This window comes from Alosa sapidissima, chromosome 11 (genome assembly GCF_018492685.1).
Source record: "Alosa sapidissima isolate fAloSap1 chromosome 11, fAloSap1.pri, whole genome shotgun sequence".
In the NCBI taxonomy this organism is placed as follows: Eukaryota; Metazoa; Chordata; class Actinopteri; order Clupeiformes; family Clupeidae; genus Alosa; species Alosa sapidissima.
Window position 1 is genome coordinate 34,044,347 of NC_055967.1, and position 13,371 is coordinate 34,057,717.

General features: G+C 42.9%; 1 protein-coding gene across 1 annotated transcript in view; it reads left to right on the top strand.

Moving 5' to 3' along the window:
• The first annotated feature begins 3,017 nt into the window (after positions 1-3,017).
• Positions 3,018-13,371, top strand: part of ush1c (Usher syndrome 1C) — a 32,298-nt gene continuing 21,944 nt past the window's right edge. Inside the window, exons 1-9 of the mRNA XM_042109158.1 lie at positions 3,018-3,123; positions 5,318-5,385; positions 7,894-8,037; positions 8,868-9,006; positions 10,804-10,912; positions 11,492-11,516; positions 12,069-12,126; positions 12,427-12,530; positions 12,858-12,942. Coding sequence (XP_041965092.1) covers positions 3,088-3,123; positions 5,318-5,385; positions 7,894-8,037; positions 8,868-9,006; positions 10,804-10,912; positions 11,492-11,516; positions 12,069-12,126; positions 12,427-12,530; positions 12,858-12,942 — 768 coding nt within the window. The 5' untranslated portion in view covers positions 3,018-3,087. The remainder of the gene's footprint in view (positions 3,124-5,317; positions 5,386-7,893; positions 8,038-8,867; positions 9,007-10,803; positions 10,913-11,491; positions 11,517-12,068; positions 12,127-12,426; positions 12,531-12,857; positions 12,943-13,371) is intronic.

A 13,371-nucleotide genomic window follows, 5' to 3' on the forward strand; every position in this document is an offset into this window, starting at 1 on the left:
GTCGTCATTGTTCCCTGACTCAGGGCCTGGACTCCAGGGGTATGCTGGTAGCCTCCATGAAGGGATCCCACAGACTGATGGTGGGTTGCTCAACATGGCCGACCAGAGCTGTTTTTGCTCCCCGTGGATCGAGACACTGCAAAAAACAACCAGGGGTGATTGCATAAGTGCCATGTTTACTGCCCATGACATAGGGGGTCTAGGTACACGGCGCACCCCATTTCCGAGTTATGTAAGGGCTTTGGTTGACCTTTGACCCAAGACATGCCTGAGTGAACTGAACCATCCAGACTTGGTTTGTTCTTGTCAGCAGATCTCCGTATGGTGGAGGAGAGGGTACCATGTTACAGTGGGGAAGCTGTGAGCCAAGCGCCACGGCAGTAGCCAGAGGTGACGTAAGGCAAGAGCGAGCACCGCTCAGGGGGAAATCAAAGAGGAACCACAAGAGGTGCACCTGTCCCTGGCTTTGATTCCCATCCAGAATCAAAAGTTGATTTAGGATGCTTCTACCTTACGATTGGGAGAATCGGAGCATGTCCCTGACTGTGCGCTGTGGCCTTGGATGTTCAACAAGCATGAATCTCAATCCAGACCGGACCCGCTCACTCTCTTTGTTTTATCAGGTTTTTATTTGCTCTCAGGGATCCTGTGTGGGCTTTTCCCCTGTATGCAAGGGAGACAGGGAGAGTAATTTACTTTGTCACGCTGCGTGCAGGATCCAGGCCTGGGTTAGGGTTGCCACTCCAGGGAACTCGATAGCCATGGTGGGTTAGTTACTGAGGGGCGTGTCGCTCAGGACTGCACCAGTTGGGGGGGGTGGGGGGGGGTTGGGGGGTCCTCAGAAGTCATACACTTCTCAGAGTAGGCCTACTACAGAATATCCTGTACCAGAGAGCAGCTTGAGTTCCCTGAGCTTGAGTTCCTTGAGCTCCTTGAGGAACACTGTAGAAAGCATAAATGTGAGTGGAAATAAAGTTACTGACACCAGTAATACGTTCTAGTAACTTAGTAATAACTTATCAGTTATGCATTATTACTAATTATCACCATATCTGATCATATGTACAGTGTCCTTGCTGACATGAAATGCAATTAATGTTAAGAGGAGAAGAGGACAGCAAGACAGCATAGTTTTAGGGACACTTTAGGAGCACTTTATTTTATTTATTTATCCTTTATTTGACAGGGAAGGTCCAGTTAAAATACAATATCTCCTTTGCCAAGGAGTCCTAGTATAGATGGGCAGGACTTACAGAGTATCCTGACATAAGCTCAACATTTCTTTAAAAGAACAACTGGCACCACCTAGAGAACAAATACTGAATTGCAGTCCAAACTAACTTTCTGAAAATAACAAAGTTCAACATATATTGTAATTTCCAACTTAGCAGAAGTCTATCAAAAGGCTTAAGAAATATTATCAATGTTGTTGTCGTTAATACTAAACTTAGATAATGCAAGGTATTTCTCAAGTATCCTAATCTTATTTGTTATCCCAGACAGCAAATACATAAGTGAGTAATTTTACGTAATATAACATCACACTGATGAAGCACTGTAATATAGTACCAAAGGACTGATTATAGTATAACCAAATAGTCATCAACTGAAGAGCTCTGTCTCTTTTTTATATTAGTTCCTCGCATTCTGAGTGCATCCATCGTGCCTGTGAGCTTTTAGTGAACTGAAAAAGCCAAATGTATAGAACATTATAGTTTTGTGGTAGGCCTATACTGTCATCACACCAATCTGTTTACGAAGAATTAAGTAACAGACATGTTTGCTTTACCTGAATTTGTGTAAATTTTATCAATTGTTCTGGTTTCCCATGTGTGTGTGTGTGTGTGTGTGTGTGTGTGTGTGGTGAGAGAAGGGGTTAGGTTACATCTGCAAATCCTTGCGTCAGAGCAAGGGTCAGATTGGAGTCCCAATGTCAGGCCTACAGATGGACCCAGTGTCCAACAGCTGAACTAGCACTGCCACCTCGAGCATACAGACACAGACCCAAATACAGACACGCACACACACACACACACACGCACACACGCACGCACGCACACACACACATACACGCACGCACGCACGCACACACATACATACACACACACACGCATGCACGCGCGCACACACACACACACACACACGCATGCACGCGCGCACACACACACACACATACACACAGACCCACACACGCATGCACGCGCGCACGCACGCACACACACACACACACACACACACACACACACACACACACCTTACCTTTAATGGCACAAAACAAGCATTCGGATGGTAACACACTGCATGTAATGCAGGAATAGGAGAATAGGCTCTACTCAGTTTACTCAGTATCTTAGTTTCTTAGAGTGCTGGACCGAACTAAGTGTAACTAAGTGAAAGAAGGGTGGAAGGGGTGCGCTTTGCACAAGTTCATTTTCATTTCAGTACACACACACACTGTATACAAATTTGTTCACAAACACAACATACCTCCACACAACTTTAAAAGTAACACCCTGTTTAAACAGAGACAAGCAAAAAGAGGAGAGTTGCTTTTTTACAGTCAGAGCAGAGAAGAAGGGTGAGGAGAGAGAAGAATGTGGAAGAATGCCAAATATTATGCATTCATTTAGATTCACATCTGTGTCCCGGAAGGATGTGGATTCAGGCACATGTGTCCACTCTCACACACACACACACACACACACACACACACACACACACACACACACACACACACAATGCTGATGTGGGTGGTCTTACGTCCTTACTTACAGATGGGTCAGCACTCGTTTTGCTTTATATTATGATTTGCAAGTAGGCCTACTGTACTGTATGTAGTCGTTCTGTCAGGATGTTTCTCTGAAATATAGGGCTATTGCATCCTATTGCAGAGCAGAAAATTGTACAGGAAATGTTTTAGAGCAATAATTGTCACGAATGTGTCATATTAATAGGCTATCAGGGCAAAGGTTAGCACATCACTGTTCCATAACGAGTTGCCAGCATATCTACCCCACCCAGTGTTCACTGACAGAAGTGCGCAGACGGATCAAACGCGGAACCGGTGTGAGGGAACCTTAGCTAAAAATGGAGAGAAGAGTGGCACGAGAATTCAGACATAAAGTAAGAAAGTTATTTTTGTTGGTATTCTTGTTTCCCTTTTCTCGATTCTTTCAAAAGCGCACCAGTTTACGGTTTGGACGTTAAGAGCCGTACACCTTGCGCAGGTGAATGGCGGAAGGGTTGTCAAGGCAATAACCAGTCTTGTTGACAGTTTTGCCGAGAAATGCGTCTTGTTATTAGCTTTTTTCTTAGATGTTCGTGGACTGCACTTAATCATTTTGTTAGACAATGACGACATCTAATTTTAAGTGATACAGAGGTCTTTCTATTGTATTTTGGTCTTTAAATCTACACTCATTTTGTTTATCTTAACGCAGTTGGAGACGTGTATGGCTGTGAATTGTTCCACTTCTTTATTTAAATTTCATCGGTGGTGTCCGTAATAATATGATGAACCAATGTGTTTGATACATTTTAAAAGAGTCGTGCGTAGGCTAGTTCATAGGCGTAGGTAAAAAGATAAATGGTGTAACATCGCCAGCAGGCTACCACCGCAGGTTACAGGTGAAATGTTGGGCCGTTCCACTATTCTAAGCCCCTGACGTTTCGCCAGAAATTAAACAAATTAGGCTATCACAATGATCTTTTCTAAAAACATGTTGTCTAAAATTATTTGTTATTTCGGAAAGGAGAGTATCATTTACGAAAGCAAGGCAACAGCTTTTAAATGGAACAGGATACTGTATCACTGTTGGTAATATTAGTCTTCGGCCATCTGTTCTGAACAGACTCATACTCGAACACACATACAGAGAGGAAGGAGAGGGAGAGAGAGAGAGAGAGAGATGAGAGAGAGAGATGAGGGGATACACAAAGGGCAGCTCTGCATTATGTTCCCTGTGTTAGAGATGCTCGGTCAGCTGGAAGGAATTGGGTAGTTAAACACCCTTGCCTCAATTAGAGATGGCATTTCTAGCATGGTCTCTGTGAGGAGGAGAAGGACTGTTCACTCCTGAACAAAAAGGCCTTGTATTTGCCTGTCCAGTTTCCTCTCTGGTCGTGCTAGTGTGTTTGTGTGTATGCCCCTGTATGTGCTTTGAAGAGTTTCTTGTCAGGATATGCTATAGTTTTTATTTGTAAATCCTCAGTCTTGAGATTTTTAAAATAATAAGTATGATCTAGCATGTGGCTCTCCAAAGAGTGTTGATGTGAGACTGACTGGTAATAATGCAATCTTTCACACGCGGCTGCTTTATCACTTTTGTTCTTTTATTGGTCCAGAGTCCACTCTGTCATTGACTGGTCAGGACTCAAAAATGCACATCATAAATGTCTTCAGTTTGGGTCCTGCTATTTGGTCTTGCAGTGCACATTTGTTTGTACAGTAGGACATGGTTTGCATTGTTAATGCATTCACATCTACTTAAACGTCATCTTCAACAATAAGGCATGGTTACGTGTTAAAAATGGAACTGATGAATTGTCCTTTGAGCCATAGTTATGATAAGCTGTGATAAACAATACATTATATAAAAAAACTTTGCAAGAAAGTCATGGACCACCACAAACAGATAAATAATATTACATTATCCATATACAGTCCACAAGACATTGTAGTCTTTCCTTATGTATTGATGCATACAGAGGTTCCTGGTTTGCACGAGAGATGTGTTGTGGTGCCCTGCTCCTTTCTGGCGAGCGGGGGGTGGGGTGCTCTGTTTTGGCAGTGGAGGTGGTGGAATCAGGCTGTCTGAGCACTGTAAGGTGACACTATTCACCAGCCTAACCCCCTGCTGTGTATAAGGCCATAGATGAGGCCAGTAGCTCACAGTCTTTATAAACAGGCCACCTGCCCAGGATATCGTCTGGACCACGATGGGGAAATAAGCAGCCGACACTTTGGCGTTATTGATCTAGATAAACACACACTCTCATTCACGCACACACACACACACACACACACATATTCACACACTGGGAAGGATCAAGAGCAATGTGCTACATCTGTGATTGGCCAAAGCGCTTCCTCAAAATATTTCTCCGGGAGCTAAGCCACTACCAGGTAAGGGGATTTATTGCTGTGTCTGCTTTTGCATAGCACACACAATCTCTAACTATCCCTCCCATGGCCGGGGGAACAGGCTCCCGTAGGTGAGCTCTGTCCTGTGGGGGTTTATGGCTGCCTCTCAGGGCAATATCAGTGTTATGAGGGTTATTTGGTGTGGAGCTGCTCAAAGGTCACTTTGTCTTGCAGGTGGAGCTGCTGATTGCTAATGAAGCAGAGAAGGACTACCTGTATGATGTGCTGCGGATGTACCACCAGTAAGTCCACACTCTCCTCCCATGCCAAGATGCAAAATGGAACTTATGTTGTTTAAGATAAGAATGCTTGACTTTTCTGGACATTGCTCATGTCAAACAGAGATATCTCTGAAGTGAAATATATTTAATTTCTTTTCCTACTTAATTGCTACTCCAGAGTGGCATAGCTGGTTGAAAGACAGTTTGCAGTCATTGACCATAAAAAATACTGAAATTGTAGGCTACATTTAAAATCACTGAGGCCTTCTTCCTTTCAGTTCGATCATAATTTGTGCAACCCTTTTCATTTTACTTGAAATCATGCTGATTGTTTGTCATCATTTCCCATCACTTCATATAAGACTCAAGGCATCTAACTTGTTTTTAAGAAGTAAATTGAACGTTGAATTATTTAACAATTACAGCAGGTCTTGATGCTTTATGCTTCTAGATCAGTGTGGAAGCCTTTGTGGCCCCTGGCTGACTCAGATCTGGCTGATTCCAGACCTGTCTCAGCTCAGGGGCCTGTATCAGTTCAGATCATAGTAGATGACGAGGCAGGGCGACTGGTTTACTCCTGAGTGTTCTGCATTGTCACTCAAAGTGGGCCACTCGTTAATCCCTAAACGGAACCGCACACACACATGCTCATGGGGTAGGATTCGGTTTCCTGTCCAGCTGGCGCCCATAATGCCGCCTGAATGCCCGCGGGTCCCACCTCTGGCAGGAGTTTCCACCTGATCTCATGTCAGGAGGGCTGAACTCTCTTCTCCCGATTGGCCAGGAAGTGGAGAGTTTCCACTGTGATCCATCCAGCCGAGGCGGCCATTCAGAAAAGCCCCTTTTGCTCCTGACACTCGAGTCAGGAATGAAATGGCAACCATCAATGATTCATGAGATGAGTCTCAAAAGTGTTGCCTGACTAAATTGCCGTACACCTCAGGGCAAATGTTTATTACCGTTTATTTTGCCATTTTGTTTCTTTTTGCTTTGGTTAAGGTTCTGCAGTTAATCAGTTCAAGTCAGTCAAGGTCATTATGATTTATGATTAATAATCTAAAAATCACACAATCCATGATATCTTCTGGGTATTACAAACAACTTGATATTCTCAATCAACAGAGGCAACAGAAAGTAACAGTAAACCAACTACTTTTTGGCAGTTAGCTCCTAAGACAAACTACTGAACTTTATATCAGACCTGCTTCAAACCATTGTTTATTACATTACTAGCCATGTCGCTCTAATGGACTGCAGTCACATCAGCAGTAACATTCATTCATTTTTTTATCAATGTTATAAATTTGCATGTCATATTAGCAGAATTTTACAATAAGCCTCTCGGGGGATTTCCTAGACATCCAGTCTTCACTAATTTTGCAGTAATTACAGTTTTTTTCAGTTGCTAACAAGCGTTTGTCTAACCAGTTGTCACATTTTCAAAACTCTAAACACAATTAGCACAGCATCGGTCTTTTGTGGCCATACCATTCACACATGTCATGTCGTTTTCACACAATTTGCAGTCAGTGAACACATTTCCGCAATGCTTACATTTTCTTAACAGACAAGCTATACCTCCCAACAAAACTATGGATTGTTTTTGTAGTATTTACTAATGCTACACACAACATCCCACAATAGCAAACACAATATTCCAAACCTTAGATACACTATATCAAAACCTCTGCTTCTGCTCTGCTTCTGCTAGCAAATGGTTTTATCTCAGGTGCATCGCCTTGGATAATATCAGATGCGATGTTGATGAAAACATGTGGCCTAACTCTAAAGATCGCAGAGATGAGATACAGTAATTTTGTGCTTTTTTTAGTTCCCCCTTTTTATCTGGGCTTTTTGCTGTTGTTTTTTGTTCAGAATGCTCTTGTGTGTTTCATGGATATTTTGTTCACTGTAAGCAATACTGTAAAACTTTTTCTGTTCTATCATACTGTAAACAGTATTTACCTCCTGTAGTAAACAGTAAAGGAAAAAAAACTGATTTGCTTTTTACTGGAATGCTTTTGAATGTGCACACTACATGTGGACATACAGTTCCCAACCAAGAAATTTAGTGTAAAAACTGTGGATAGAGCATGTTTTGCATGCAAATACCTGTAAAACTGAAACATAAAAGTCTATGCAGTTTTTGTAATGTCAACAATAGCCAGTATTTTGAAACCTGGTGTACTTTGATTGACTGCATGTACCTTGTGAAGAGAAAACAAGTGTTATTCTTTGACAGAATAATTTCATTTTGAGTCAGATTTCCAGTGTTTTGGTAAAGTTAGTGTGTGCAGAGAAATATGTGTTAGTATATATATAACAAAATCTGTTTTTGAGAAGAAAATTATCCATTTGGCCAATTGTGTTCTGTAGGTGTGAGTCTGTGTTAAGAGTTTAGAAAAAGTATCTGAAGTATGGGTAAGCGCTTGTTAGCGATTGAAAAAAACTGTAACATCTGACAGTGATATCGAGGTCGTAGCAAGTAGGACTGTGAAGTGGGCTGATATCTTCCCCCACCCTGTGTAGGTCCATGGACCTGCCCGTGCTGGTGGGGGACCTGAAGCTGGTGATTAACGAGCCCAGCAGGCTGCCGCTCTTCGACTCCATCCGACCCCTCATCCCCCTCAAGCACCAGGTGGAGTACGACCTGCTCACCCCCAAGAGGTCACGGTGAGTATGGAGGAGAAGCGCTGCCTCGTTCAGTGTACCACAGGCAAAGGAAGGCCAGGGGGGGCGAGAAAAGGAAGATAGGGGTGGGATCAGGGTCAATGGTTGACCCTGTCCAAGAGATGATTGTAACTGCTGTTGGTCCAATCACACTGGACACTTGAGTATGATTCACTCTCCCTCTCTCCCCCTTTTATAGCTCTGTCATAAAAGAAGGGAGAAAAGACTGCACTTTGCATAAGTGCATTTTTATTGCACAGACGTTGAAACGTGTTGTCTTTTTAATGGCATTACAAACAGTAACAAAGAACGTACAAAATATGGCACAGTATTCCCTTCTGGTTACAATGTTTATTAAAATGGTCTAAACCTACAGACCAAATACACTCTAATCACATATATAGCCTCAGGGTGATTGATTGATGCCCAGGGCTAATTAACTAGGCGAGTATAAATTAGTCATTACTCTGTGTGTGTGTGTGTGTGTGTGTGTGTGTGTGTGTGTGTGTGTGTGTGTGTGTGTGTGTGTGTCTGTGTGTGTGTCTGTGTGTGTGTGTGTGTGTGTGTGTGTGTATGTGTGTGTGTGTGTGTGTCTGTGTGTCTGTGTGTCTGTGTGTGTGTGTGTGTGTGTGTGTGTGTGTCTGTGTGTGTGTGTGTGTGTGTGTGTGTGTGTGTGTGTGTGTGTGTGTGTGTCTGTGTGTGTGTGTGTCTGTGTGTGTGTGTGTCTGTGTGTGTGTGTGTGTCTGTGTGTTTGTGTGTCTGTGTGTGTGTGTGTCTGTGTGTGTGTGTGTCTGTGTGTGTGTGTGTGTGTCTGTGTGTGTGTTTGATTGCAGAAAACTGAAGGAGGTGCGTCTGGACCGGACCCACCCAGACGGTCTGGGCCTGAGCGTTCGGGGGGGGCTGGAGTTTGGCTGTGGCCTCTTCATCTCTCAGATCATGAAGGACGGACAAGCCGAAAGTGTGGGCCTCCAGGTGAGAAAGCACTCATACACTCATACTGTACACTCATTCATCAGGACTTTCAGCCAGAGTGTACGAGTCAACAAAGCTGTATTTCAAAAAAAGTCATTTCCAGCTTGGAAAGATATATCTTGAGGTGAGACACAGAGAGAGCCGGGCCTGAAGTCACCCCATAGTGCCCAGGGCTGCGTGACATTGCCCGGCAAAATCTCATTGCCCTTGGGCATTCCGCGTGCCAACGAAGGAGGAGAAGTATAAGTATAAGTATAAGTATATATACTCTTCTGATCCCGTGAGGGAAATTTGGTCTCTGCATTTATCCCAATCCGTGAATTAGTGAAACACACTCAGTACACAGTGAGGTGAAGCACACACTAATCCCGACGCAGTGAGCTGCCTGCAACAACAGCAGCGCTTGGGGAGCAGTGAGGGGTTAGGTGCCTTCCTCAAGGGCACTTCAGCCGTGCCTACTGGTCGGGGTTCGAACCGGCAACCCTCCGGTTACAAGTCTGAAGCGCTAACCAGTAGGCCACGACTGCCCATTTGCCCATGACATTGTCCGGCAAAAACTCATAGCCCTTGGGCATGCAGAGTGCCAACGAAGGAGGACAAGGAAGACTGGGAGGGTGAAGAAGTGCACTGACATGGCGTTACCAAGAAGGCGCTTGGGGGAAAAGTGAAGCAGAGTCCTAGCTTGCAACAAAACAGAGGTTGACAAGTACTTTAGTATTGCTATTAAAGAGCTAGGCCACTGCTGACCACCACAACCAGCTGTTTATTTACCTGGTGGACTTTCACCAATGCATGGGACTGTCACCTGACGGTAGAACTATAGGTAGGAAGCAGAGGGTTCCTATACTGAAATTTGGATATGCCTATACATAAATAATTAGCTGTCTTGGAGAATATACTTTGTAAATGATTATAGATAGTCTATAGGATATTATCCATTTTGTTAATATTGATGGCTGTTTCAGATACTGTATCATAATTGTTGATATTGATCAGATGCAAACTGAAATGTGTCTGGCCCTATAGATAGCTATATAGGCATTTTGGCCCTATAGATAGCTAATCAGATCATTTGAGGACACACAGGGAGCTCTAGGGATATGTTCAATGAAACATTGGGACCAACAGAGGGAGACAGAGTAGTATTTATTTTGTTAGGGTCTGATGCTTTCCATCTTTTCCACACTGAATTTCCATGAATCTCAAAACAGCCTAAAGATCAATGCAGAATGTATGCAATATTGATTTTATTATGCACTCTTTTATGTGGTTTCTTTGTCATTTTAAATGATAAATTGTGCATATAGACCCTTTCAATCTGTTTCCAATTTAAACGCTCAAAACCGTAGATTTGGACTTCAGCGTAATGGTCTGCAAAATGTTGACTTTAAAGGCCATGTTTGTTTATGCAGTTGAAAGGGCCTATATTAGTAAATCATTCTGAGTTATTGTTATAGTTATTGTTTTGCCTACCCAATCTGGCTAACGGCTTGCAGTGCCTTAAGTGAATGTTATTTACAGCCTAATTTGCAAGGCAGGGTATATTCAGTCTAATGCCATATACACTAAAAAAAAATCCACAAATTGCACATTGCATTCAATCTAGAGGCCATCCTATCTCATCTCCGATTGATTTGGAGTTTCAACACAACAGGCAATTCAGTGAGTAGAATTGATGCTGGCTACAGCGCAGCTTGTTTCATAAAAACGTCATGAAGGAGCTTCTCTGAGATGTTGGTGTAATGTCCTGCCCCCTCCCCCAACCCTGTCCTCTCCTTTTTGTTCTCCTCCTCTCAGATTGGAGACGAGATTGTCCGCATCAATGGCTATTCCATCTCCTCCTGCATCCACGAGGAGATTATCAGCCTCATCAAAACCAAGAAGATAGTGTCGCTGAAAGTCAGACGTGAGTCGCGGGCCCATTCAACACCCCCCCACCCCCCCCCCCCCCTTGCTTTTCAATACCAGTCCCCTTCCTCTTACAAAACAAAGGTTTCACACAAACAAATTCAACGCAGAATGGACATGTGAAACCATGCGAACTGGCCTAGAAGGAGCAGACAACAGTTCACTCCATTACAGCTCTGCGCTAAGAGCAATAGGCTTAGCAGAACTAGCCAACAAAAGAACAGCCTTTTTTCACTACATGTACACAGAAGCCATGCTTATCTGGACACACAGCCGTTCCCTCTAGTCTGTCCTTTTGTTTGCCAGTGAACAGCAGGCACAAGTCTAATTGCCAATCCCTTCTGAGCCATAGTGTCATAATGAATCCTAATGAAAACTTTTGCGCATTGCTCAGCTAATGCTGCCATCATAGTGAATAGAGAAACTCATTACTTTAGCATAATGGTCACAAAATGTTGACTTTAAAGGCCATGTTTGTTTATGCAGTTGAAAGGCTCTATTCTAGTAAATCATTCTGAGTTATTGTTATTGTTTTGCCGACCCAATCTATTTTAACTGTAGTTATTTTCTTTTGCAGATGTTGGAATGATACCAGTGAAGAGGCAAGCTTTTTAATATAACGTCTTTGTCATTCTCTCTCAATGTTATTTATATATATTTATGTTCAGGGTGAGTAGTGTTATTGAAGTAATTTAATATAGCAGTCCATAGGCTACTTCTGCTTGATAAATCACTTTGTTTAGCGTCAGTGATGGGAATATGGAGCCTGAATTATAAATGGTGGCCATTCGGGTCTAATACTGCTTGTAGCTGTCACGGAAAAGGACATATAGTTTATAGTTCCTGTCACACATGGCTGATTTAAAAGGGCATCATTTAACCCACAGCAGCTAACTGATCTTTGTGGAATAAATTATCATCGGCTGTATCAGGAGCGTAGTCAGGCCATATCATATTTAACATGTTTTATCTGTTAAATCACTGAAATTGGTCCTCAGGCCAAAACATTGCAGCTTAGATAAGCATTAGCAGAAACTGAAGACAGTTCATTCAGAAAATAGGCAAGGCATCATCTTACTAACAGGCACACTGTAAATGGATTGTTAGAGTGCACTTGTCCACCTTGCCAAAGTCCACCTCTCAATGTCCCATAGCTCCACGGAGGACTTGCTGAAGTGGCAGTTTGTGGACCAGTTTATGTCGGAGTCTGGGGTAAGTGCCAGGGGGTATCACCTTGAGTCAGGTCTTTACTGTCCTGTGCCTGCCCTCATCATCATCAGAATTACCATCGCTATCGTGGCTGTCTAGGCGCCAATCTCACGCCGTGTGTGTGTGTGTTTTAACACTGTCAGTGCATGTGCTGTTTGGCCTGTCCTTTTGTACATACATACATACATACATACATACATACATACTGTATGTGAGGGTATATGACATACAGTACATATGGTTATAATATACAGTACATACATAACATTCCCAGACAGTACTGTTCCTCCCTGTGCTCTGCAGGACAAGAAGAGCAGTGTGGCTGGCCTGGCCTCCATTGGAGGAAAGGAGATCAAGGAGAAGAAGGTCTTCCTGAGTCTGGTGGGGACCACAGGCATGGGCATCAGGTCAGCCTACAGACACTCTGTGGGGTTTAAAAATATGGGAGTAGTGTGTGTGTGGAGGAGAACAAGCAGGTTGTTTTTGTAGCCTCAGACAAAGCTCATCTACAGTAAAAAAAAATCTCCATTTCATGTCGAATTAATTCCAAGGCTTGACATAGGCAAGGTGGGAGTATAAACGAGATATGCTACAATCTTGCATGAGACGAAGAGTCTTTCCTCTTGCAATAACAGGAACGTGTATGACCACACGTTGGCACACATTGACCATGAATATCAGACATATCACGGACCCTTTGATGTTAAGACAGCATGTCGGTACATTTTTCACAGCATCTCGAGTGGCCCACGGCAGAAGCCAGGGATCTACATTAGCAACGTGAAGCCCGGGTCTCTCTCTGCTGAAGTGGGACTGAAGGTAAAGCACCTCAGCCTGTCATAGCACATGTGTATTGTGACAGCAAAGGACTAGCTACAATCCTGTCCATCTAACCACAACATTCAGGGAAAGATTTTCTGGGTGTCTTGGATGTTATGAATATTACATAATAAGGTTAAAGTCAAACAAAAGAGGAATAAAAAAAATCTTCTTTTGGAAATGGATCTTAATGCCTTAATTAAAAAAATTAGGAAAAATCCAACCTTTAAGGACACCATTTTTTTTTTTGTAAATGAATAATGTATCGTAAATAAATAAGTGAAATAAGAGTTTAGATGCAAAACCCTCTAAATCCGTCTGACCACTTTTCTTTTAAATGAGCATTTAAAATCAGGCTCCTACTGTATAGGTTTTTGCCTATAAATTGATATTTCAGACCAGGAAAAGAGTGGTATTTAGTCTATGGGA